The 24,773-nt window shown below is 44.1% G+C and overlaps 1 protein-coding gene across 1 annotated transcript in view; it reads left to right on the top strand.

Moving 5' to 3' along the window:
- Nucleotides 1-24,773, top strand: part of ATRNL1 (attractin like 1) — a 1,590,902-nt gene that overhangs the window by 615,440 nt on the left and 950,689 nt on the right. Inside the window, 2 exon segments of the mRNA XM_030202658.1 lie at nucleotides 11,006-11,224; nucleotides 17,305-17,442. Coding sequence (XP_030058518.1) covers nucleotides 11,006-11,224; nucleotides 17,305-17,442 — 357 coding nt within the window.

The following is a 24,773-nucleotide window of genomic DNA, read 5'->3' as shown; positions in this document are numbered from 1 at the left end:
CAAATCCCCCACAAAACCCACTCCCCACAACTGTACACCACTACCATAGCCATTAGGGATGAAGGGGGGGGGCACCTATATGTGGGTACAGTGGGTTTTGGGGGGGCTCCCATTTACCACCAGAAGTGTAATAGGTAGGGGGGTGGGCCTGGGTCCACCTGCCTGAAGTGCTCTGCACCCACTAAAAACTGCTCCAGGGACCTACATACTGCTGTCATGGAGCTGGGTATGACATTTCAGGCTGGCATAGATGCTGGCAAAAATATGTGGGTTTTTTTTGGGTGGGAGGGGGTTGGTGACCACTGGGGGAGTAAGGGGAGGTGATCCCCGATTCCCTCCGGTGGTCATCTGGTCAGTTCGGGCACCTTTTCAAGGCTTGGTCTTGAACAAAAAGGGACCAAGTAAATCCAGCCAAATGCTCGTCAGGGCCGGCCTTCTTTTTTCCATTATCGGCCGAGGCCGGCCATCTCTTAACCACGCCCCCGTTCCACCTTCGGTACACTGCCGACACGCCCCCTTGAACTTGGGCCAGCCCTGTGACGGAAAGCAGTTGAAGCCAGGCAAAATCGGCTTTCGATTATACCGATTTGGCCTTTAGGAGAAAGCCGGCCATCTCCCAATTTGTGTCAGAAGATGGCCACCCTTCTCCTTCGAAAATAAGCAGGATAGTGTATGTCCAGTAAGCTCTGTGCTGTCAGTATGTCAAAGAATAAGACAGCCCACGAACACACCGTTTATTGTACTTGCAAAATACTCAAATTTGCAGGTTTTTGCACTTTCAATTTTGGTCAGCTCCTTAATTGCTGGCTAATGTTTGTTTATTGATTCTTTTTATACCACCTTTACTAAACAAGGAAGATGAAATAGTTTACAAGCAAATTAAAGAGAATAAGGAACGGTCTACAGTCATACAAGAGGAGGGCAAAAGCCCAAATATACAGGACTAAAAGTTCAAGGTTCATTAGGTAGAGTTGAAAATTCCAAAAGGATGGTTCACGCATGAACGGTCTTGAGTTCAGCCTGGAATTCACCATTTATAAGTGTACCGAAAACTTAAGCATGTCACCCATGACCAACACAATGAGATTAAGAGGCTCATTTTCAAACGACGTAGACTTAACAAAGTTACATATGTTTCTGTGTAACTTTGTAAGTCTGTGTGCTTTGAAAATGAGCACCAAAGCGACATAAAACATGATGGCAGAAAAAGACAATATGACCTATCCAGTGTGCGTATCTACACCAGCTGCTTTGATCTACTGTTAGCTCATTTGCACACGATTTCCTTCCTAAGGAAGGGGAAGCAAGGGCAGTTGAGGATGTCCAAAATGTAGCTGTTTCTGTGAGAAGGACATCCATGCCTTTGCTATGCCTCCAACACCCTCTTTATTTATTTGGATTTTGGATCACAAGTAACATCAGTGGGATTTGAACCAGCCACCTCTAGATTGCAAGACCAGTGCGCTAACCACTAAGCCACTCCTCCACTCTACTCCCTGTGGGGGGCAGTTGAGGACATCCAAAATGTTTGAAAGAAGGACACCCTTGCCTTCGTTATGCCTCTGCTGACACACACATACCTCCGCCCCCCCCCCAGGGACCTGCTTACTGCCCCCCCCCCCCACAGGGATGGCCAAATTTCAAGGGAGTGGAGTGGCGGAGTGGCCTAGTGGTTAGAGCACTGGTCTTGCAATCCAGAGGTGGCCAGTTCAAATCCCACTGCTGCTACTTGTGATCCAAAATCCAAATAAATAAAGAGGGTGTCGGAGGCATAGCAAAGGCATGGATGTCCTTCTCACAGAAACATCCACATTTTGGACGTCCTCAACTGCCGTCGCACAGAAGAGGCATAGTGAAGGACATACTTTTTTGAAGTTGTTTTTTTTGGGGTGGGAGGTGGTTAGTGGCCACTGGGGAAGTCGGGAGGTCATCTCCGATTCCCTACGGTGGTCATCTGGTCAGTTCAGGCACCTTTTTGATGCTTGGTCGTGAAAAAAAATGGACCAAGTAAAGTCGGCCAAATGCTCGTCAGGGGCGCCCTTCTTTTTTCCATTATCGGCCGAGGACGCTCATCTGTTAACCACGCCCTTCTCCTTCGAAAATAAGCAGGATAGTAACATAGTAGATGACGGCAGAAAAAGACCTGCACGGTCCATCCAGTCTGCCCAACAAGATAAACTCATATGCGCTACTTTTGTGTATACCTTACGTTGATTTGTATCTGCCATTTTCAGGGCACAGACTGTAGAAGTCTGCCCAGCACTAGCCCCGCCTCCCACCCACCAACCCCGCCTCCCACCACCGGCTCTGCCACCCAATCTCAGCTAAGCTTCTGAGGATCCCTTCCTTCTGAACAGGATTCCTTTATGTTTATCCCACGCATGTTTGAACAATTTGTAGGTGGAATCCTTTACTTCAGATCTGGCCTCTTTGTATACTACCATTCCCCAGGATGAGGCTCTTGTCATTTTGTGATATTACTTGGATAGTAGCAGGGCTTTTTTTGAGGAGGTAGTCGGGGGTACTGAGTACCGGCACCTTTTCCAGTGTCTGCTAAAATTGACCCATGGTCCACAAGTTTTAATGAAAGAGCTCAGGCTCAAGACACCAATTCTGCCTTGTCATAGATTCTGTGACTGGTTGCAGGGGGCCTGGCTATTGTGGGTTGAGTCCCTCAGTGATCACCCCACCCCTGAAGGGTGGCCTGGCATTTGAGTACCGGCACCTTTTTTGCTAGAAAAATTTCACTGGATATTAGACTCCCACATTGGAGGATGCCCAAAGATTTTTTTAGTAGGTAGCTTGAAAGAAGAATTGCTTTCTTTTTGAAGGACAGTTTTATCTATAGATATGGCCATTGGTTGAATCATCTTCATTTTCTGGCCTTTTCATTTCTTATACTATACATGGATTCTTTAAAGGCTCTAATACCATTAAATTGACCGGGATAAGCATTGCTATAGATTGTGGCTGCAGACATGATCGCTGATGTTCAAGTACAACAAAATCTTTGGGTAATTGTTGTGTTTGGTCTCTTAAAAGTTATCACGAGCTGCATAAAATCCAAGTTTCGCCAAGTCCATTGCAATTGTTAAAGCTCTCTACTGTGATGTACATCGAAAGTATGCGATACCTGAGTCAGATGTTTGGTTAGTTGTCTGCTAAACTTCATATTCAAGACTGTTTAGAGAGTCCCATTTTATTCTTTTGCCTCATGTACTTCTCTGGTGGGAATACTTTTTGTGGGTAATAAATCTCTCTAGTATATTAGCCAACTTTCGAAAGGATGTGTATCCTCCTAATAACTTCTGTGTTTCGTGTCCTAGACACAGCAAATTTTAAGGATGTGTTGGAAGGTAAATGAGGATGCCATGGATATGTGGGGTTGGGTTGGGGGTTCAGAATTCCCCTCCCATGTCTTCAGATTTGCACACATACATTTCCCAGAAATATAGGCCCCTTTGGTTTCTGGTGAGGCTGCTTTTTTGTCATACCTTTTTTCTTTTCATTATTTTTTTTAACTACTATAAGAGAACACTGTATTTTTACCCTCTTGGTATAGTGGTGGTGGGTGGGTGAAAAGCTGTGGATAAAGGGGAAAGTTAGTTTTGTTAGCTGGCGTACCTAAGAACATAAGAGTAGCCGTTGTATCGCTCCATGGTGCGACCGCACCTGGAGTATTGTGTTCAGTACTGGTCTCCGTATCTCAAAAAAGATATAGTAGAATTGGAAAAGGTACAGCGAAGGGCGACGAAAATGATAGTGGGGATGGGACGACTTTCCTATGAAGAGAGGCTGAGAAGGCTAGGGCTTTTCAGCTTGGAGAAGAGACGGCTGAGGGGAGATATGATAGAAGTGTATAAAATAATGAGTGGAATGGATCGGGTGGATGTGAAGCGACTGTTCACGCTATCCAAAAATACTAGGACTAGAGGGCATGAGTTGAAGCTACAGTGTGGTAAATTTAAAACGAATCGGAGAAAATTTTTCTTCACCCAACGTGTAATTAGACTCTGGAATTCGTTGCCGGAGAACGTGGTACGGGCGGTTAGCTTGACGGAGTTTAAAAAGGGGTTAGATAGATTCCTAAAGGACAAGTCCATAGACCGCTATTAAATGGACTTGGAAAAATTCCGCATTTTTAGGTATAACTTGTCTGGAATGTTTTTACGTTTGGGGAGCGTGCCAGGTGCCCTTGACCTGGATTGGCCACTGTCGGTGACAGGATGCTGGGCTAGATGGACCTTTGGTCTTTCCCAGTATGGCACTACTTATGTACTTATATGCCATACTGGATCAGACCAATGGTCTATCTAGCCTAGTTTCCAACAGTGGCCAAGCCAGGTCACAAGTACCTGGCAGAAACCCAAATTGTGGCAGCTTTCCATGCTACAAATCCCAGGGCAAGCAGTTGCTTCCCCATGTCTGTCTCAGTAGCAGACTATGGACTTTTCCTCCTTGTCAAAACCTGTGTGAAATCCAGATATGCTAACCACTGTTACTATATCCTCCGGCAAAGAGTTCCAGATCTTGACTATTAAGTACTTAATATAAGTCGTTGGTGAGGCCCCACCTGGAGTATTGTGTTCAGTTTTGGAGGCTGTATCTTGCTAAGGATGTAAAAAGCATTGAAGCAGTGCAAAGAAAAGCTACGAGAATGGTATGGGATTTGCGTTACAAGACGTATGAGGAGAGACTTGCTGAACTAAACATGAATACTCTGGAGGAAAGGAGAAACAGGGGTGATATGATACAGACGTTCAAATATTTGAAAGGTATTAATCCGCAAATGAATCTTTTCCGGAGATGGGAAGGCGGTAGAACGAGAGGACATGAAATAAGATTGAAGGGGGGCAGACTCAAGAAAAATGTCAGGAAGTATTTTTTCACGGAGAGAGTAGTGGATGCTTGGAATGCCCTGCCGCGGGAGGTGGTGGAAATGAAAACGGTAACGGAATTCAAACATGCGTGGGATAAGCATAAAGGAATCCTGTGCAGAAGGAATGGATCCTCAGGAGCTTAGTCGAGATCGGGAGGAGGGGCAGGTGGTTGGGAGGCGGGGATAGTGCTGGCAGACTTATACGGTCTGTGCCCTGAAGAGCACAGGTACAAATCAAAGTAGGGTATACACAAAACGTAGCACATATGAGTTGTCTTGTTGGGCAGACTGGATGGACCGTGCAGGTCTTTTTCTGCCGTCATCTACTATGTTACTGTGTTTACTATGTATTTCATTGCTGTTCTCCTGGTAAGCTCTAAAACCTAAGCCTTAAAAAAAAAAGTCCTTCTAGGAGCAAGTATCTGCATCACCTTGTTCTTTACAATTAAATGAAAGCTATAACTAATCCCAGTTATTAAATAGGATCACAGCTATTAATCCTCAAAGCACAATACAAATTGAGAATTGTGGCAATTTTATCCTCTGCTTCCAGTTTTAGGAACAGGCAGATAGATGCCTGGTATCGTTTATAATATCTGTGTTTTTAAGGGAGTGGTCTGCATTTCTTGCATGTCTCAAGCCTCAGCCTGAGGTTGGCTGACTACATCAGACACAATGACAATAAAGAAATGAAGCCGAATTTCTGAAGTATATGAGTGTCTCTTGGCATCAGTTTGACATTTTTTCTTTTTGTGCAGACAAGTTGAATACTTGCTGTTTAATTCAGTTTTTATTGAAGGCAGAACTGTACAATAATTTTTATTAAATTAACCTAATGGAATTTTCTGCATGTTTGTTCAGTGTAATGCAGATGCATAGCTTTTGCTAGAATGGTACGTCCTTTCCAGTGTTGGCGTTCAGCTTCAGGAGAAACTGCTTTATCACATTTAAAACGTTTAAACGTTTCAAGGGAAAAAGCAGTGAAATTAATTACACCGTTGTGATGCAAGTTGTACCCGAACTTGCTACACCTGCCGGGTTAGGAAGAGCTGTAGCACTCCAAGAAGGGGCATAGTCGAAAGGGCCACCTAAGTTTTGTTGAGGATGCCCTCGCAAAAAGTCCCGATGGAGGGGCGGGGAAGCCCGTATTATTGAAACCAGATGGACGTCCATCTTTTGTTTCGATAATACGGTTGTGGACGCCCAAATCTTGAAATTTAGGTCGTCCTTAGAGATGGCCGTCCCTAGACTTGGTCGTTTCTGATTTTCGGCGATAATGGAAACCAAGGACGCCCATCTCAGAAATGACCAAACGCAAGCCCTTTGGTCGTGGGTGGAGCCAGCATTTGTAGTGCACTGGTCCCCTGACATGCCAGGACACCAACCCAGCACCCTAGGGGGCACTGCAGTGGGCTTCATAAAATGCTCCCAGGAACATAGCTCCCTTACCATGTCTGCTGAGTCCCCAAACCCCCCCTAAAACCCACTACCCACAACTGTACACCACTACCATAGCCCTTACACGTGAAGGGGGGCACCTAGATGTGGGTACAGTGGGTTTTGGAGGGCTCACTGTTTCTTCCACAAACATAACAGGTAGGGAGGGGGATGGGCCTGGGTCCACCTGCCTCTGAAGTACACTGCACCCACTAAAACTGCTCCAGGTACTTGCGTGCTGCTGTGATGGAGCTGAGTATGACATCTGAGGCTGGCATAGAGGCTGGCAAAAATTATTTTTAAAGGTGTTTTTTTAGGGTGGGAGGGGGTTAGTGACCATTGGGGGAGTAAGGTCATCCCCGATTCTCTCCGGTGGTCATCTGGTCATTTTGGCCACCTTTTTGTGCTTTGGTCGTAAGAAGAACAGGACCAGGTAAAGTCGTCCAAGTGCTCGTCAGGGACGCCCTTTTTTTTTCCATTATGGGTCGAGGATGTCCATGTGTTAGGCACACCGAAGCCCTGCCTTCGCTACGCCTCCGATACACCCCCTTGAACTTTGGCCATACCTGCGACGGAAAGCAGTTCGGGACGTCGAAAATCTGCTTTCGATTATACCGATTTGGGCGACCCTGTAAGAAGGACGCCCATCTTCTGATTTGTGCCGAAAGGTGGGCATCCTCCTCTTTCGAAAATGAGCCTGCAAGTGTCCTTCATCACTATATAAAACAGTTGAAAAAAATGGGTCATTGTGATTTCTCAGATGGGTATCATGTGACTGTACAGAAATATTTTGACAGAGAGAAATGTGCAATGAGGTGATGATCATTGGTTAAGCAGTTATAATGAGTCATAGCCCCCGATATTCAGCTGGCAGCGGTCAGCTTTTTTTTGAATGCTGATTGTCACTAGCTAAATTATCCCCTGTTATTCAGTGCCGGGCCATGTCCAGACACCAGCACTGAATATTGGGGGATGATTTCAGGTGAGCTGGGTGCCAGAGTTTATGCAGGCCCAACTGATATTCAGCTGAGACCTTCATAAGAGTTATGCAGCCCCAGCTGAATATCAGTCCAGGACCTGCATAGCTTTGGTTTTTGTTTGTGTTATTTTCTTTTAAAGAGCCCCTCCTACCCCCCAACAAATGTCCCCTCTTTCCCTTCCCCCTCTCCCAGCCCATGGCAAGATCCCCCTAGACCCTCTGCCCCCCCCCCCCAGCCATCCAGGTAGGCCCTCTTCATGGGCCTACCTGTATTTCTGGTGGTCCAGCGGGGTTGTTGGGGGGCAGGAGCAGAGCCCCCTCTTACCCTTTGCGGCGCCTGTCCAAAATGCCTGCCACGACCTCTCGCAGCAGGTTGCAGAAGCCATTTTGGACAGATGCCACAAAGGACAGGAGTGAGGGGGCTGTACTGTTGCCCGAACAACACCACTGGATTACTAGAGATATAGGTAGGCCTGAGGGGGAGGGCTTGCATGGATGGCTGGTGGGGGTGGGGAGAAGGAACTAGGGGGCATTGTCGAGTGTGGGAGGGAGCTCAGAAGGTCTTTAAAAAAAAAAAAAAGAAAACAACAAAAAAAAAAACTAAGTTATGCGGATGCCAGCCCAATATTCAGGGCCAGCACCCACATAGCTAAGTGGCCTAATTTTTGGACAGCTTATGAACTGTCCTCAATTAGAATGCCTAGCTGTGTGGGTGCCAGCACTGAATACTGCCGACGTCCAAATAACCTTAGGCTTCTCCACAGTGCTGTCCCCATTCAGTGGCACTCTCCGCTTAAGTATCGCTGAATATCCCCACTTGGGCGGTGGGAAGCAATTTAAGTGGGCTCTGAATATCAGCCCCATGTTATCTAAAATCTAGGAAATTACGGAAAGCTTTTCTTTTTCAGAAATGTTAATTGTAATGTTAGTCAATATTAATATTTTGTATATTACAGTGTTTTTTTTAATGATCGTTTGTATCTTGCTGGAAATTGCTAGCTATTTTTATTGTGATCTGCACTGAGCTCTTTTGGTTTGTAGTAGAATGTAAGTTTTAATTGTAATTGTAAAAATGAAGCCAGATAACATGACTTTTAGTGGATAGCTCATTGAAACATCATCTGTGATAACTGTAGAAATTTAAAAAAAAATGATCATTAAAGGTTCACTTTTTGGGTGTGGCCCAGAGGAGATGGTAGGTATCAAGTGAACATAGCAGCAAAATTCAGGAAGACATTGGGAGAAAGTACAAAGAACCTGCAGCCATAGGAAAGCAAGGGTTAAACTTTAGACTGAGTAAGGACTATGGCAGAAAGGGGGATAGGACAATCGATTCAAATGATGGATCTTCATTACATATCAGTTTCTGTATTTCTACAGACTTTTCTTTCTCAAAGTAATTACATTATGACAAAAATAGGAAAAAAAAACATTGTTAAATATGATTCTTGTGGTCCTCTATTTACCTCTTCTCTGCCCTGAACTATTACTCCGTGCCCGTTTCCAGTTTTCAGTGTGAATCAGTTCTTTATTAACAAACGTCATTAGGTTCCCTCCACCATCCTGTTTGTGGTTGACCGTGTACAGAAAACTAGCTTCCATACAGTATCGGATCGAAAGCTCTGTCCTGACAAATTATGCATATTGCCTCCATCTGCCTACTTTTTAAAATTATTTTCTTTAGATATCTGTCAGGTTAGTTTGATATCTTCTGTTGGAGAATCCATGCTGACTGTATTTAATCATCTCTCTAAATGCACCGCCATCCCATCTCTGGCTAATGAGCCTCCAGTTTCTGGGCATGCTTGTTGCTAACGACTTAGTTCATAATTACGAAGCCAGTGCTTTTTGCTCTACTCCATAACCTTTTATTCCGTTTTCTACAGTTTTTGAAATGTATGTGCTCAGAGTTGTCTTAATTGCATTAACATGACTTGTGGCATTCTGGGGGGAGGGGGGGTCTCGTCTTACCCTCGCTCTTTAATATGCAACTCTCCAGTTCTCTAGGCACAATGGGTATTTCATTGACTTTACCGTCTGCGTTGCATTGTGGTTCCCACCACTCCACGTGCGTGCTAAAAGATCAGCACGCACATTCTTGAATCTTCACTTCCCCAGCTGTAAAGGACTAAAATACAGATTAATACATGCGTCCAGCTTTTCCTACATGAGTACGCAGTTGTGGAATACACTGCCATTTGACCTGAAAACAGTTTACAACCTAATCAACTTTCGTAAATCACTGAAGCCTCATCTCTTTAACAAGGCATACCACAATGATCCATAATAGGAACTGTAACGCACCACCACTTGTCTGATATTTTGAATGTTTTCAGTGGCGATCCTAGGTCGGCTGCCACCCGGGGCAGATCGCTGTTGCGCACCCCCCCCCCCCCCCCCCCCACGGGTGCAGCGGCGTCCATCCCCCCAGGGTGCAGCACGACACCCCCCCGGCGCATCAACACCCCCTCGGCGCATCAAACACCCCCCCTCCGACGCATCAACACCCCCTTCCGGTGCATCAATACCCCCCCCCCCCCCGGGTGCCTTCTTGGCTGCTGGGAGCAGCTGCGCGCCTGTCGGCTCCGCTGGCTCCCTGCTCCCTCTGCCCCGGAACAGGAAGTAACCTGTTCTGGGGCAGAGAGAGCAGGGAACCAGCGGAGCTGACAGGCACGCGGCACCCCCCCCCCCCAGCAACATGCACCTGCCCGCCCCCCAGTGGCGATCCTAGCCTGCATGACACCTGGGGCGGAGCGCTGATGCGCCCCCCCCCGGGTGCAGCGCGCCCCCCCCCCCAGAGAAATGACACCCCCCCAGGTGCACACCGCTGGGGGGGGGGGGTACCGTGGCACGCGCCTGTCAGCTGAGTTCGCTAACTTCGCTGGAGCTCCCTCTGCCCCGGAACAGGAAGTAACCTGTTCCGGGGCAGAGGGAGCTGCAGCGAAGTTAGCGAACTCAGCTGACAGGCGCGCGCCGCGGCACCCCCCCAGCGGCGTGCACCCAGGGCGGACCGCCCCCCCGCTTGGTACGCCACTGCCGCCCCCCCCCCCCTTGGTACGCCACTGAATGTTTTCTCTCTATACCTGATTGCTTAATTTTATTATGTCATTCATGTTTCTTTATGCAATATCAGTTGTATCTTTTACTCTGGATTGGCGAATACCATGACGGAAAACTGTAAGCCACATTGAGCCTGCAAATAGGTGGGAAAATGTGGGATACAAATGCAACAAATAAATAAATATGGTCTTGGGTGCAGTAAGACCCTCGCACTATAGAACAAGTTTTAATAAGGCTTTTCATTTTTGTGTGGTGGTTCTTCCAGGCAAGTTGTATTTGATGTTAAAATATGGGCTTTCCTTTGCTTAATGTGTTTTACAACTTTTACTGGTTCTGCTTCTTGAAGCTAGTGGTGCTCACAGTATTCTATTTGCTGTTCTGTAAAACAGTTTCCTTTCCACTGTTGGTAGTTATATTCAAAGTGTTTCTCCACGGGTAAGTTATACTTTTTAATGGAAAAGCCCCTTTGAAAATTGCTGCCCCCTTCTCAGTGGAGGGAAAGGTATGCATGCTGTCTGCAGGAAAAAGGATGGTGTGGCCTTTCCTTCCCGCCTTCTTTTTTAAAACAGACTATCCAGCAGGCCACAGCTGAATTATAGTGAGACAAAATGTTCTGTGTGTATCCTGACATTCTGCTCCGTCTCTTGCAGCTCAGAACTGCACTGGACTGCGCACCTGTGGGCTCTGTCTGGAGCAGCCTGGATGCGGATGGTGCAATGACCCCAGTAACACGGGAAAGGGGCTTTGCATTGAAGGATCTTCAAGAGGACCCATGAAGCTTCTTGGGAAGGCCGCAGGTGAAATGGTGCTTGACACCAGCCTTTGCCCACGTGAAAAGAATTACGAGTGGGCGTTTATTCACTGTCCAGGTAAGAGAGTGCCAATCTTGTTATTTTTTGGGGAATGAGAAAGGGAGTGGTTGATTAAAAAATGTATTTTTAAAAAATTAATTACTCATTTCCACATAGATTGGCAAATCCTTGGCATTTTGTCCTTGCAGATTTTAAAACGGACTTATCTCAGAATAGATTCTGAGAGGTCTGTTCCTTTTTGCCATTCCCTCTGAAAGGCATTTTCAAAAATACTGTTTTCGAAGAAGGTTTTGTTATTTGGATGTTTTGATTTTTTTGGTCCATTTTCGGAAAAAAAAAACACGAATAAGTGCAAAACCTAGAAAATTAAGCCATTAGGATGTAGGAGGAGGCAGCATTTTTAGCAGACTGGTCCCCCAGACATCCCAGGATCCTGAGCAATGGAGCACCCTAGGGGGCATTTCTTTGCACTTCATAAAAATGCTTCCAGGTACACAACTCACCTTTGCTCCCTTATCTTGTCCCCTGAGCCATCCAAACCCACCCAAAACACCCTGTCCCCCACTGTACACTACTACAATAGCCCTTATGGGTGAAGGGAGCACCTGTATGTGAGTACAGTAGGGTTTTGGTGACTTAGGGAGGGGTCAGAGTTTCCACTACATGTGTGTCAGGTAGAGGGAGATAGGGACCTGAGTTCCCCACTCCCTAGTGCACTGCACCGACCACTACACTACTCCAGGAACCTGCATGCTGCTGTAATAGACCTGGCTATAACATCTGAGGCTGTCATAGAGGCTGGTAAGTCATATTTTTATTCACATGTTTGGGAGGTGGAAAAGGGTCAGTGATCACTGAGGGGGGTGGGGTTACCTTTGATTCCCTCCAGTGGTCATCTGATCATTTAGGGCTCCTTTATGTGTCTTATTCATTATAAAAACAGGTCTAGCTCAAAACATCTTAGTTTTAGTTTTGTTATATTATTGCTGAAAAATGCCCAAATCCAACCCTTAACACATCCCCAACACACCCCCTTGAGACTTGGATGCACTGCAGATAAACTGCATAGAAAAAGTCTGAAAAATATGTTTTGAAGATACTGATTTGGACATCTTTATGTATTAGGAGAAGAGTGTCTGGGATTGGTAGCATGGAATGTTGCTGCTATTTGAGATTCTGAATGGAATCTTGTCACTCTTTGGGATTCCAGAATCTTGCTATTCTTTGGGGTTCTACATGGAATGTTGCTTCTCTTTGAGATTCTGAATGGAATCTTGCTACTCTTTAGGATTCCAGAATCTTGCTATTCTTTGGGGTTCTACATGGAATGTTGCTACTCTTTGAGATTCTAAATGGAATCTTGTTAGTCTTTAGGATTCCAGAATCTTGCTATTCTTTGGGGTTCTACATGGAATGTTGCTTCTCTTTGAGATTCTGAATGGAATCTTGTCACTCTTTAGGATTTCGGAATCTTGCTATTCTTTGGGGTTCTACATGGAATGTTGCCACGATTTGGGTTTCTGCCAGGTACTTGTGATCTGGCTTGGCCACTGTTGGAAACAAGATACTGTGCTAGACGGACCTTTGGTCTGACCCAGTATGGCTATTCTTGTTTTCTGAAATGTCTGTGATAATATATGACTTGTTTTATGTCTTGATTTATTTTGGATTTTATGTATGTATTTTGTAAAACCACTTTGAACTACCATTAGTATGAGCGGTATAGAAATTTTCATAAAGATAAACTGAAAACGGGGGAAACTTCCAGACTAAATGAGGGGCTAGAGGTTTCCCATCATTAGCTACTAATATTGACATCTGATGCAGAAGACTATCAATGGGACCAGTAAAAGTTAATTTGGAGGGAGCAGCATGTTTAACTTTCATTGTGCTCATGGAGTGGAGGAGTAGCCTAGTGATTAGTGCAGCGGACTTTAATCTTGGGGAACTGGATTTGATTCCCACTGCAGCTCCTTGTGACTCTAGGCAAGTCACTTAACCAGCCATTGCCCCAGGTACAAATAAGTACCACTTTGAATGTAGTTGCAAAAACCACAGAAAGGCGGTATATCAAGTCCCATTTCAGTTTCCCTTTCCCATTTCAAACTTCAATCCAATAATCTCCCACTTAGTTGGTCTCCTGTGAGCTGTGAAGAGGCATGCCCAGTAGGCCGTGCGCCTCTGATTAGCACCGTGGTCCTGCCATTCTTATGTGCCACTTGGCTCCTTCTGATGACATCAGTAATTTGACTATGTATTTTCAGGAGGTGATGAGTTCCACAGCTTAACTGTTCATTGAGTGAAAAAAAATATTTTCTCCTATTCATTTTAAAACTATTACTATGGAACTTCATTGAGCGTCCCCTAGTCTTTGTACTTCTTGAAAAAGTAAATGATTTACTTTAACCCGTTCTATTTCACTCAAGATTTTGTAGACCTGTATCATATCCCCCCCCCCCCCCCTCAGATGTCTCTTTTCCAAGCTGAGGAGCCGTAACCTCTTAAGGCTTTCCTCATACGAGAGGAGTTCCATCCCCTTTATCATTTTGGTTGCCCTTCTTTGAACCTTTTCTAATTCTGCTATATCTTTTTTGTTTTTGAGATAAGGTGATGAAAATTGCACACAGTACTGAAGGTGAGGTGATACCATGGAGTGATACAGAACCATTATAATGACTTTTGGGTCCTTTTACTAAAGGTTAGCACGCGCTAACGGAATTAGTGTGCGCTAAATGCTAAGAGACCTATTTTATGCCTGTGGGCTTCTTAGTATTTAGCGCACACTAATTCCTTTAGTAAAAGGGCCCCTTTGTCTTATTTTCTATCCTTTTCCTAATACTTCCTAACGTTCTGTTTTCCTTGTTTGGCTGCTTCCACACAGTGAGCAGAATTAGTAAGGTTAGAAGATTTTAACGTATTGTCCACGATGACACCTAGCTCTTTTTCTTGGGTGGTGACTCCTAACATGGAACTTAACGTCAAGTAACTATGATTTGGATTATTCATCCCTATGTGCTTGACTTTGCACTTGCCCTCATTAAATTTCATCTGCCATTATGATGTCCAGTCTGTGGTGGCCAGCATGAAAAAAAAACAAACAAGAAACGCGACCTCCATGGGTTTAATATTACCCTCATAGTTGTTGTTTCTTCGTCAGTGTGACCGACATCTTTTGGACAATAAACTGATGTTTGTCATTCTTCTATAGAAAATATACAGATTCTTTGCAACAGTAAATCTAGTATGAATACCCAATTAGACCATGTGCCATGGATGAGAGCTGCAAAGCTGAAACACCTGAATGAGAAAGGCATTTGCAGTAAACAGAACCATAAATCTGAGTAACACAAACTTTGCAAATCAACTTGTTAAGAAAAATCTTTAAGATGTTGCTGCAGCTGTTTCATTTGCTTATTATGTTCTCTTTAATCATCTTGGAAAAGTGGCAATAAAAATACTTAAAAAAAAAATCATATCTGATGAAGAATGTTAACAGTAGCTGTGTAATTAGTTGGATACAGACATTTGTACGAACGGAATGGAGAAGAGGACGTTTGGGGCTGCTGGGATTGATGTACCTCGAATGGTGCCAGAACACATTTGCTTTCTGCTGAAAGCACACTTTCAATCCATAAAAAACCTAAAATGGTTTTTGAAACCGTATTATGCTCCTTTTCTCCCCCTCAAAAGTGCCAAAATAAGAAGCCTACCAGGATACAGAGGAACCTTCATGGGAACCTGTACTACTATGGATTTACAGCCTGTCTCACAGACTACTCAATAATTACTGTAGATTCTTTTGGATTCGTATTAGGTAAATGAGACCTTTATTAGAGGTGCTAAAATCTACAATGATTAAGATATATATATATATAATGATTAAATCATCTAACTAAAAGAAAGCTATAAGACAGATATTTACATATTATACATACTACATCACTGGTCAGGAATTTCAGGCCCTTATCTCATCAGCTGGGAGGCCTGTTGCAGCGAAAGCCCGAAGTCTCCTTATGACCAGGAACAAGTCCTCTGCGCGATACGTCTACCCAGAGATGAGCCTCAAAACTCTGCTGCAACAAGCCCCCCTTTTTATAAGGCTTAGAACTCATATTCAGAGCTAAGGAAAATTACAGAATACTTCGCTGTTTAGGTAAACAAGCCATACAGTGGGAACGTGGTCACATGTTTTCCAAGTCCAGGTGGCCAGGCTGAACTCCGAAAACAAGCACCATCCTCCTCTTCACATACCAAATTAATTAGAGCTGTGTCTTATCTTCTGCATTCCAACTTATTTTCACACAATCAAAGTTAAACAATCATTTTTAAACAGAATTACTTCTAATCAACAATAGAGACCCCGAGTGCACCGGTCGGTCAAGATAGAGTTGAAAAACAATCTTTAAAATTCACTTTTATTACAGAACCTTGGTCAGTTTGCAAAGGGAGCTATGTGTATTCATATGCATGTTCCCTCAGATTTTATAAATGGTGACTAAAGTTATACGTGCAAATGATCACACATAGCCGATTTACACACACAGCTTAATTGCTTAACAAGCCCTTCAGTGCCAGTAATTGGCTGCTAACAACCACTTATTGGTGTTAATTGGTATATTTAGGTTGCATATGCAGATCATATTTGATAATGATCCACATGTGAATCTTTACATGCATACATTTGGAGGGTCGTGGCTTGAGGTGTTCCAAAATTTTATGCACGGGAATACAAATTTACCCGAACTGTGCCTAGTCTACATGCCAGCATTTACACCAGCTTTTAGGAGGTGTAATTGCCGGTTCCTTAAGTTAGATGCGGTTTATGCCCTAAGCATAAAATTTTTTGTGCCGATTTTTAGGTTCCAATTATAGAATTTACCCCATTATGCTTCCGCAAGGGATGCAGGATTTGCATAGAAACACCGTCAATTTAGTAGAAGAACTACAACTACACAATTTGCGTCAGAAAACAGGAAAAAAAACCCCTCATAAAAGTCTACCTGTCTTCCCTTGTTTTTTGCTTTTTCTCCCCCCCCCCCTTTTGTTGTTCTACTGCTGTAAATCACTTTCTTTAACCACTATGCAAGGAGTGAATTTTCACATTCTCTTGTTTGAAAGCACTGAACATCTCAAATGCATCAGTCATAATCTACCACTGTCAGAATAAAGGCTTCCTGTATTATATCACTTTATTATTGGGCCTGTTAGCATGCTATTTGGGGGTGCGGAGCATAGCTAACAAGGAGGGGAGATAGGCAACACATGTGGATACTGCCTTCAGAACAAGCAATTTGAGGCTTGGTCGCAAGAAAAAACGGTCCAAGTAAAGTCGGTCAAATGCTCGTCAGGGACGCCCTTCTTTTTTCCATTATCGGATGAAGATACCCATCTCTTAACCATGCCCCAGCCTCGCCTTCGCTATGCTTCCGACACGCCCCTGGGAACTTTGGTTGTCCCCGCGACGGAAAGCAGTTGAGGACGCCCAAAATCGGCTTTTGATTATGCCGATTTGGGCGCCCCTGGGAGAAGGACGCCCATCTCCCGATTTGTGTCAAAAGATAGGCGTCCTTCTCTTTCGAAAATAAGCGTGATAGTAACATAGTAGATGACAGCAACAACACAAACTCATATGTGCTACTTTATGCGTATACCTGACCTTGATTTGCATCTTCCATTTTCAGGGCACAGACCGTAGAAGTCTGCCCAGCACTAGCCCCGCCTCCTTGATTTGTATCTTCCATTTTCAGGGCACAGACCGTAGAAGTCTGCCCAGCACTAGTCCCGCCTCCCAACCACTAGCCCTGCCTCCCCCCACCGGCTCTGCCACCCAATCTCCACTAAGCTTCTGAGGATCCATTGTTTGCAGTTTATAGCGATTGGTCGTTACTCTACACCAGTCTTAAGAGCAAAACTTAGTTTATAAATATTGATTTGGGTCTTTCTCTGCCATCCTGTGCTATTTGCAAAAATATGTGTTTGACTACCCACACCTATTCTGTAAGTCCAAATGTTAATGGCAATTGTCAGTTCTAGTCTGTGCTTAGGTTTTATTTGTTTGCTATGGAAAATGAAGTAGTATTCAGTTAAATATTGCTGCCACATTATGCATGCCCTAAAATTAATATTTGTAATTGCAGGCTGCCAGTGTAACGGCCACAGTACATGCATCAATGGTAATGTGTGTGAACAGTGCAAGAACCTGACGACGGGAAAACAGTGTGAGGTGTGCATGCCGGGGTACCACGGGAACCCCACCAATGGAGGAGAGTGTGAGGGTAAGTGCCACAGCAGGAATCCTAATAAGAGAAAGTCTTCCTCTCAGGTTGTCCCTTCATTGCAGGGTTGTAGTATGTGGGCACTGTAAGATCACTGCTTTACTTCTCTCAGGGAATTGCAGAAAATGTTTTGCAGACATTGGAAATAATGAATATGTCGGCAGAGTGGTACAGCCAAGCCCACCCAGTCTGCCTAGCATTACACCCTGCTTTGAAATTTGACTACACCCTTCCTTTCTTGCTGCTGAGGATGCTTTGTGCCTGTCTAATGTCTTCTGGAATTCTGTTACCATCTTTGGCCTCACTTCTTCCAAACGAACTTTATTCTGTGTACCCCTCCCATCCTTTCCTTGAACATACAGTAACCTGGAATTCATAGAGCATGTCTTTGGTTGGTCTCTGCAGGATCTGCTTCGTGGAAGATGTATAGCTATAGAAATTGTTCTTGCTAGGTAACTGCTGACAGAAGATTACTATTTAATCCCTGTTGATAAAGTTCTCCTTTCAGATCTGTGTTCACCTGGCCTAGTATTCAGCAAGCGGCAATCAGCGTTTTGCTGGCCACAACCAGCGTTAAAAATCTGTCCGGGCACTAGCATTGAATTTCCAGGTTTGCAGAGTCAACTAATGCATATCCGGTTAAGCGTGGGATTCATAAGCTGCGTAGACGCCTACACACATCCAACGCATGTCAAATTGGAACTGCCGCCCAGCTGCCGCATGCCCCGGGTGGTAATTCCATTTGTGGCGCGCACCCAAAACACACGGTAGAAAATATTTTCTATTTTCTACCGTGTGGCGCTTCACCTGGCGGTAATCAGCAGTTTACATGCGTTGAATGCTTATTGCCCGGTTAGCGTGCGAGACCCCACCGCTAAGTCAATGGGTGGCAGTAAGGTCTCAGTCCAAAAGTAGATGTGCGCTAGTTTTAATTTTGCTGCACATCCATTTTCCAGCACAAAAAAAGCCTTTTTTTTCCAAGCTAGCTGGGGAAATTGACCAGCGCGCGTGCAAAACGTGTGCCTACACCAGCGCAGGTTACTGTTAGGCACACCTTAATAAAAGGGCCCCTTATCCGGCTACGGGATACGGTATAAAGATAGGACTGACTTTTATGCAGTTTAACATGGAGGCATATTTTCAAAGCACTTAGCCTTCCAAAGTTCCATAGAAACCTATGGAACTTTGGAAGGCTAAGTGCTTTGAAAATATGCCTCATGGTCAGTTAAGTTCTGAATATTTATTTATTTATCACATTTATACCCCACAATTTTCCCACATGTTTATTTATTTATTTATTTATCACATTTGTATCCCACATTTTCCCACTGATAGCAGGCTCAAAGTGGTTGCAATAATGCTGTAGTAAAGTTACGAAGTTATGGCATGGAAAAGATTTAGATGACATTTTTCTGGTATGGTCAGAGAGCAGGTCCTGTCCGCATGATTTTTTGTAATATTTAAATCTTTGTGATCATAATATCAAGTTTGTGAGTCATATTGGGGAGCACCAAATTGAATTCCTTGATATTTTAACTCATTGTGATGAAGGGAGTTTGATACTCAGGTTCAATGTGGCTTACAATAAACCGAAAAGGCTATCGCCAATCCGGTAGTTATACAAATTCAATAGATTGTAGTAGTCAGCAAGGATAGAAAGAATAGGGTGTAAAGGGAAAGCGGGTAAAGGTAAGGGAGTCCAAAATGGTCCGTTTATATGCTGTTTTGCAGGACTTTAGGTTTTATATTGGATCATGAGGGTAGGCCTTCCAGAACAGGTTGGTCTTGAGTAATTTCCTAAAGTTGAGATGGTTTTGAGTAGTTTTGACAGCTTTTGGCAGCGCATTCCATAATTGGGTGCTGATAAAGGAAAGGGAGGAAGCGTAAGTGGATTTATATTTATTTATTTATTTTATTTTATTTATTGCATTTGTATCCCACATTTTCCCACCTCTTTGCAGGCTCAATGTGGCTTACAATACATCATGAATAGTGGAAATCAAACATATAAACGGCGAGTGACCGTACTCACTTGCAAATGCGCAGTAGGGACTTCCCTCTGCCCCACCCCCGCGTCAATACGTGATGACAGGGGCGGGACAGAGAGGGAAGTCTCTACTGGCATGCTGCAGACGTCGGAACTGCTCCCCCTCCCCCCCTCCCCCGGCGTCGCCGCCGCCCCTCCATCTGGCCCGAGCACTGTGAACTTACATCAGCACACAGCAGCAGGCACATCAGCAAAGCTGCCGTTGGGCTTCCTTCTCTGCCTTTGTCCCACCCTCGCCGACGTTACGTCACACGAGGGCGGGACACACGCAGAAAAGGAAGCCCGCCCTGATGGCAGCTTTGCTGATGTGCCTGCTGCTGCGTGCTGATGTAAGTTTACAGTGCTGCTTGGGCCGGGTGGAGGGGCGGCGGCGGCGACTCCGGGGGAGGCGGGGCGGGCCGGCGCCGACCTCAGGGGGGGGGGGGGTCGGAAACCCCCCCATTCCAAAAGTAGCCCGTTTTCACGGGCTCAACGGCTAGTAAGAAGAGAATAGGCATTTGGTGTTACAGAGGGATTTTGGGTTGCATGGTAATGGAATACATGATAGTAATGAAGCAGAATGCATCAATTATTTGAGGCCACTACAGGTAGGGTAATGGAGATTTAGGAACGAATGGCATGTGCTTGATGTATTCCTAAAAGTGGGAGGACGACCAAGGATTCCAAAGACTGAAAGGATATATAATAATAAAGATGTTTATTGAGGTATAAAGACTTGACACAACGTCGTGTTTCGGGCGTTAGGCTTGCATCAGGAGTCTTAATGCCGAATGCTTTTGAGAACTATTTGATGAAGGCAAATCCTCATTGGCTTATTGCAGCATTCTATACAAACGTTGTGTCAGAGGAGACAACGAAGCACGCTCACCTTCACAACGGTCTTTCTAAAGACCTCCCTTTGTTGAGGATTTGCCTTCGTTGTGTCGAGTCTTTATACCTCAGTAAACATCTTTATTATTATATATCCTTTCAGTCTTTGGAATCCTTTGTCGTCCTCCCACTTTTATTTCATTTCTTGTTGTCCGTGGGGCGTCTAGAGTTCTCCGCCTTCTAGCGGATATTTTTTCTCTTGATGTATTCCTGGCTGGAAGATTGATTAGGTTACTCATGTATCTTGGGGATTCTCCATAAAGAATTATGTGGACTAGGGTGCAGATCTTGAAGGCGATTCGTTCCTTTATTGGGAGCCAGTGCAATTTATCTCGAAGGGGCTTGGAACTTTCGAATTTGGGTTTACCAAAGATTAGTCTTGCTGCTGTGTTTTGGGCAGTCTGAAGTTTCTTTACAAGTTGTTCTTTTGCGTCCTGCGTATATTCCATTACAGTAGTCTAGGTGACTTAATACCATTGATTGGACTAGATATCAAAATATTTCTGTATCTAATGCAGCTCCTGGAACACCCCCCCCCCCCCCCAAATTATCATTTTTCAGTTCAGTTCTAACTGGTTATTTTCACCAGCACTAACTGGTTATGTGCTGCTAATGGAACAGCAGTTACCTCTGAACAAGTGATTTAACCACCCAGGAGCCATTTCTGGCTGGTTAAATCACATTGAATATCGAATCCAGCAAGTCACTAACCCCCAAAAGGGCACCTAAATTTAAGTGCCAGTTGCTGCTAATGTTTTTTAGAATACCGCCATCCATGCAGATAAGTGTACACTTCAGCGCGTGAATGGCAGTATTGCACCTACGTGGTATTCATAAATATACATAAGTACATAAGTAATGCCACACTGGGAAAAGACCAAGGGTCCATCAAGCCCTGAATCCTGTCCACAACAGCGGCCAATCCAGGCCAAGGGCACCTGGCAAGCTTCCCAAACGTACAAACATTCTATACAATCAAGCCATTGTGACATCACTAATGAGGTTGGCTCTTATTGGTGGAATGAGCCACTATGACATCACAATAGGTTAAATCACTGCTCTATGTAATAAAAGTGAGCCAAGTAGAGGACATAAGTAATGCCACACTGGGAAAAGACCAAGGGTCCATCGAGCCCAGCATCCTGTGCACGACAGCGGCCAATCCAGGCCAAGGGCACCTGGCAAGCTTCCCAAACGTACAAACATTCTATACAATCAAGCCATTGTGACATCACTAATGAGGTTGGCTCTTATTGGTGGAATGAGCCACTATGACATCACAATAGGTTAAATCACTGCTCTATGTAATAAAAGTGAGCCAAGTAGAGGACATAAGTACATAAGTAATGCCACACTAGGAAAAGACCAAGGGTCCATCGAGCCCAGCATCCTGTCCACGACAGCGGCCAATCCAGGCCAAGGGCACCTGGCAAGCTTCCCAAACGTACAAACATTCTATACAATCAAGCCATTGTGACATCACTAATGAGGTTGGCTCTTATTGGTGGAATGAGCCACTATGACATCACAATAGGTTAAATCACTGCTCTATGTAATAAAAGTGAGCCAAGTAGAGGACATAAGTATATAAGTAATGCCACACTAGGAAAAGACCAAGGGTCCATCGAGCCCAGCATCTTGTCCACAACAGTGGCCAATCCAGGCCAAGGGCACCTGGCAAGCTTCCCAAACGTACAAACATTCTATACAATCAAGCCATTGTGACATCACTAATGAGGTTGGCTCTTATTGGTGGAATGAGCCACTATGACATCACAATAGGTTAAATCACTGCTCTATGTAATAAAAGTGAGCCAAGTAGAGGACATAAGTACATAAGTAATGCCACACTAGGAAAAGACCAAGGGTCCATCGAGCCCAGCATCTTGTCCACAACAGTGGCCAATCCAGGCCAAGGGCACCTGGCAAGCTTCCCAAACGTACAAACATTCTATACAATCAAGCCATTGTGACATCACTAATGAGGTTGGCTCTTATTGGTGGAATGAGCCACTATGACATCACAATAGGTTAAATCACTGCTCTATGTAATAAAAGTGAGCCAAGTAGAGGACATAAGTACATAAGTAATGCCACACTAGGAAAAGACCAAGGGTCCATCGAGCCCAGCATCTTGTCCACAACAGTGGCCAATCCAGGTCAAGGGCACCTGGCAAGCAATAATTGCCTTATCGCATTTTTATGAGTACTTTGGGCTCATTTTTAGAATCTTCTCAGTTTTATGTTTCATCTTACGCAAATGATATTTTTATTTAAATACCATTAGTATCGGACTTTGAGGATAGTTGTAAGTTGATTTCAGATTGTATAGTAAAGACTCACAACTGGGCTACCACAAATTTATTGAAATTAAATACAGCTAAAATCAAAATTGTTATGATTTACTTCAAATCCATCTGAAGCTTCTGATATCATTGTTTTATCAACTGGGGAACAATTGAATTTTGAAACTTCCAGTAGGGTCTTGGGGGGAATTATGTTGCTTGGGATAGGAGACTTTTTTTTTCCCCCGGTAATCAATTGTTCAAGGAATGCAGTTTGTTTAGCGACGTGAATTGGCAAAACATTTATTTTCTGTTCCATTTGGGGGGAAAGTAAACCACTGGTGTGTATTTCTGGAAAACTGTGGAGTTTGACTTCTAGACTGGGATGTGCGGAAAGAAGAAAACTGGAAAGAGCTGATTTGTCTCAGAAGCACTGGCAGTCCCCCCCCCCCCCCCCCTTACTTATGGTGCCTCGGGATTGGGAAGCGGCATCAGGGGTTCCCCTCGGTTGACTTCCACTGGTGCCACCGCTTTCCCAAACCTTTCGCTGAGCATCTGTGCACATTAGAGCAGTACTTCTGATAAAACTTAAGTCAACCAAGTGCGTTCTCTGTGTGTTCAAGGACCGGAAGGATTAATGCTTCCCCTTATTGGCAGTTGCACATTTTTATGATGCTTTATGAAGCTGTAAATAATTCTTAACAGTTCCCTTGCTTCCTGGTGTTGTCAAAACGCTCTTTTTGCTGTATTTAGCACCTGTCTGGCAATATGATGCATGAAAGTGAGGTGTTTTTTTTTGTTCTTCAGGGATACATTAGCTATGTAATCAAATAGGCTACTCTTGTCACCTTTAGTAAATTATGTTTAGTGCAAGGATAGGGAAAAAAAATCAATTGATAAGTGTTTATTTACACCTTATATAAGTGCAAACAAAGAAACTGACACCTATTATAAAGAAGAATAATCAACAATTTTTATTTTTTCAACTGTCCTCCCTTGGACAGAAGCTGTATGAGAACATCATACAGGAAGCAAAATATACTCACAATACACAATCAGCAATAATAATACACAGAAGTTAGTTTGCTTATGTCACATATATTTTTTTGCTCTGTTTATATACACTTACATTCGTACTGACCCAATGCCTGCACGTCAGCAACCCTTTTCTTTGAAGCCTGTTCTTTCTTATCTACAAATGTCAGCAGCATTCTTTCTACCCCTGCACAGACTTTCTGTCTCTGTTTCACACAAGGCTACCCAGCTCAAGGCTAATCCTATGACACCCTCACTGTTTTCACAGGTTTGTGACTCATAGCTCTTTTGCCTTAATACTTGCACTTCACTGACCATAGGAACTTTCTACTGTTCAACTGTTTCTCATTATATTTATGCAGCATGTTTTATTATTAACATAAGATGTTTAAAAAAAAACACAAAACAGTTCTTAGTTGTAATTCCTAATGCTGGATTTGCTAAGTCGGTTCATTTGCATTTTTCCTTTAGGTGAGTAAGGGATGGAATGGGAATTCTGACTTTGTTGCTCATAGCAATAATTATGGCACAGTAGTGCCATGTTTTCTGAGGCATTTTAGCGAGTTTGTTATAGATTTATGTTGTATCTCATATTTCATGATGTTAGAAACGTCACATTGACTTGTGCAATTTGCCGTTATCTGGAGCCTTTTCTCGATGTGTTTGTTGACCCACCTTAGTTTGACTACCAGCAAAGTTTAATTTATTTCTTCACACACTAAGGTCTGTCTATTCAGCCAGCCGTCATCGTCTGGGAATCTATTCCTCATATTGAACGTGGACATTATATTCCTGATGCAGGCATCCGCTGAAACGTGGCTGTGTCGGGTTTGTCCAAAAAAACTTCCTTTTTGTGTGCCATACTGTTGTTTGCATCGTTTTGGTATCCTTCTGCTGCTCCTGGTTCCTCATACCAGATCATTGTGTACACCACCGCTTGTGTAGCGTCACCACTGTCTTTGTCCTAGTGCAGTGTTTCCCAAGTCCAGTCCTGGAGTACCCCTTGCTAGGCAGGTTTTCAGAATATGAGATTTGCATATAATGGAGGCAGTGTATGCAAATCAAGTTCATGTATATTCATTGTGGATATCCTG

The sequence above is a fragment of the Microcaecilia unicolor genome, chromosome 5, assembly GCF_901765095.1.
Source record: "Microcaecilia unicolor chromosome 5, aMicUni1.1, whole genome shotgun sequence".
Lineage (NCBI taxonomy): Eukaryota > Metazoa > Chordata > Amphibia > Gymnophiona > Siphonopidae > Microcaecilia > Microcaecilia unicolor.
This window is presented reverse-complemented; position numbering and strand designations above follow the sequence as displayed.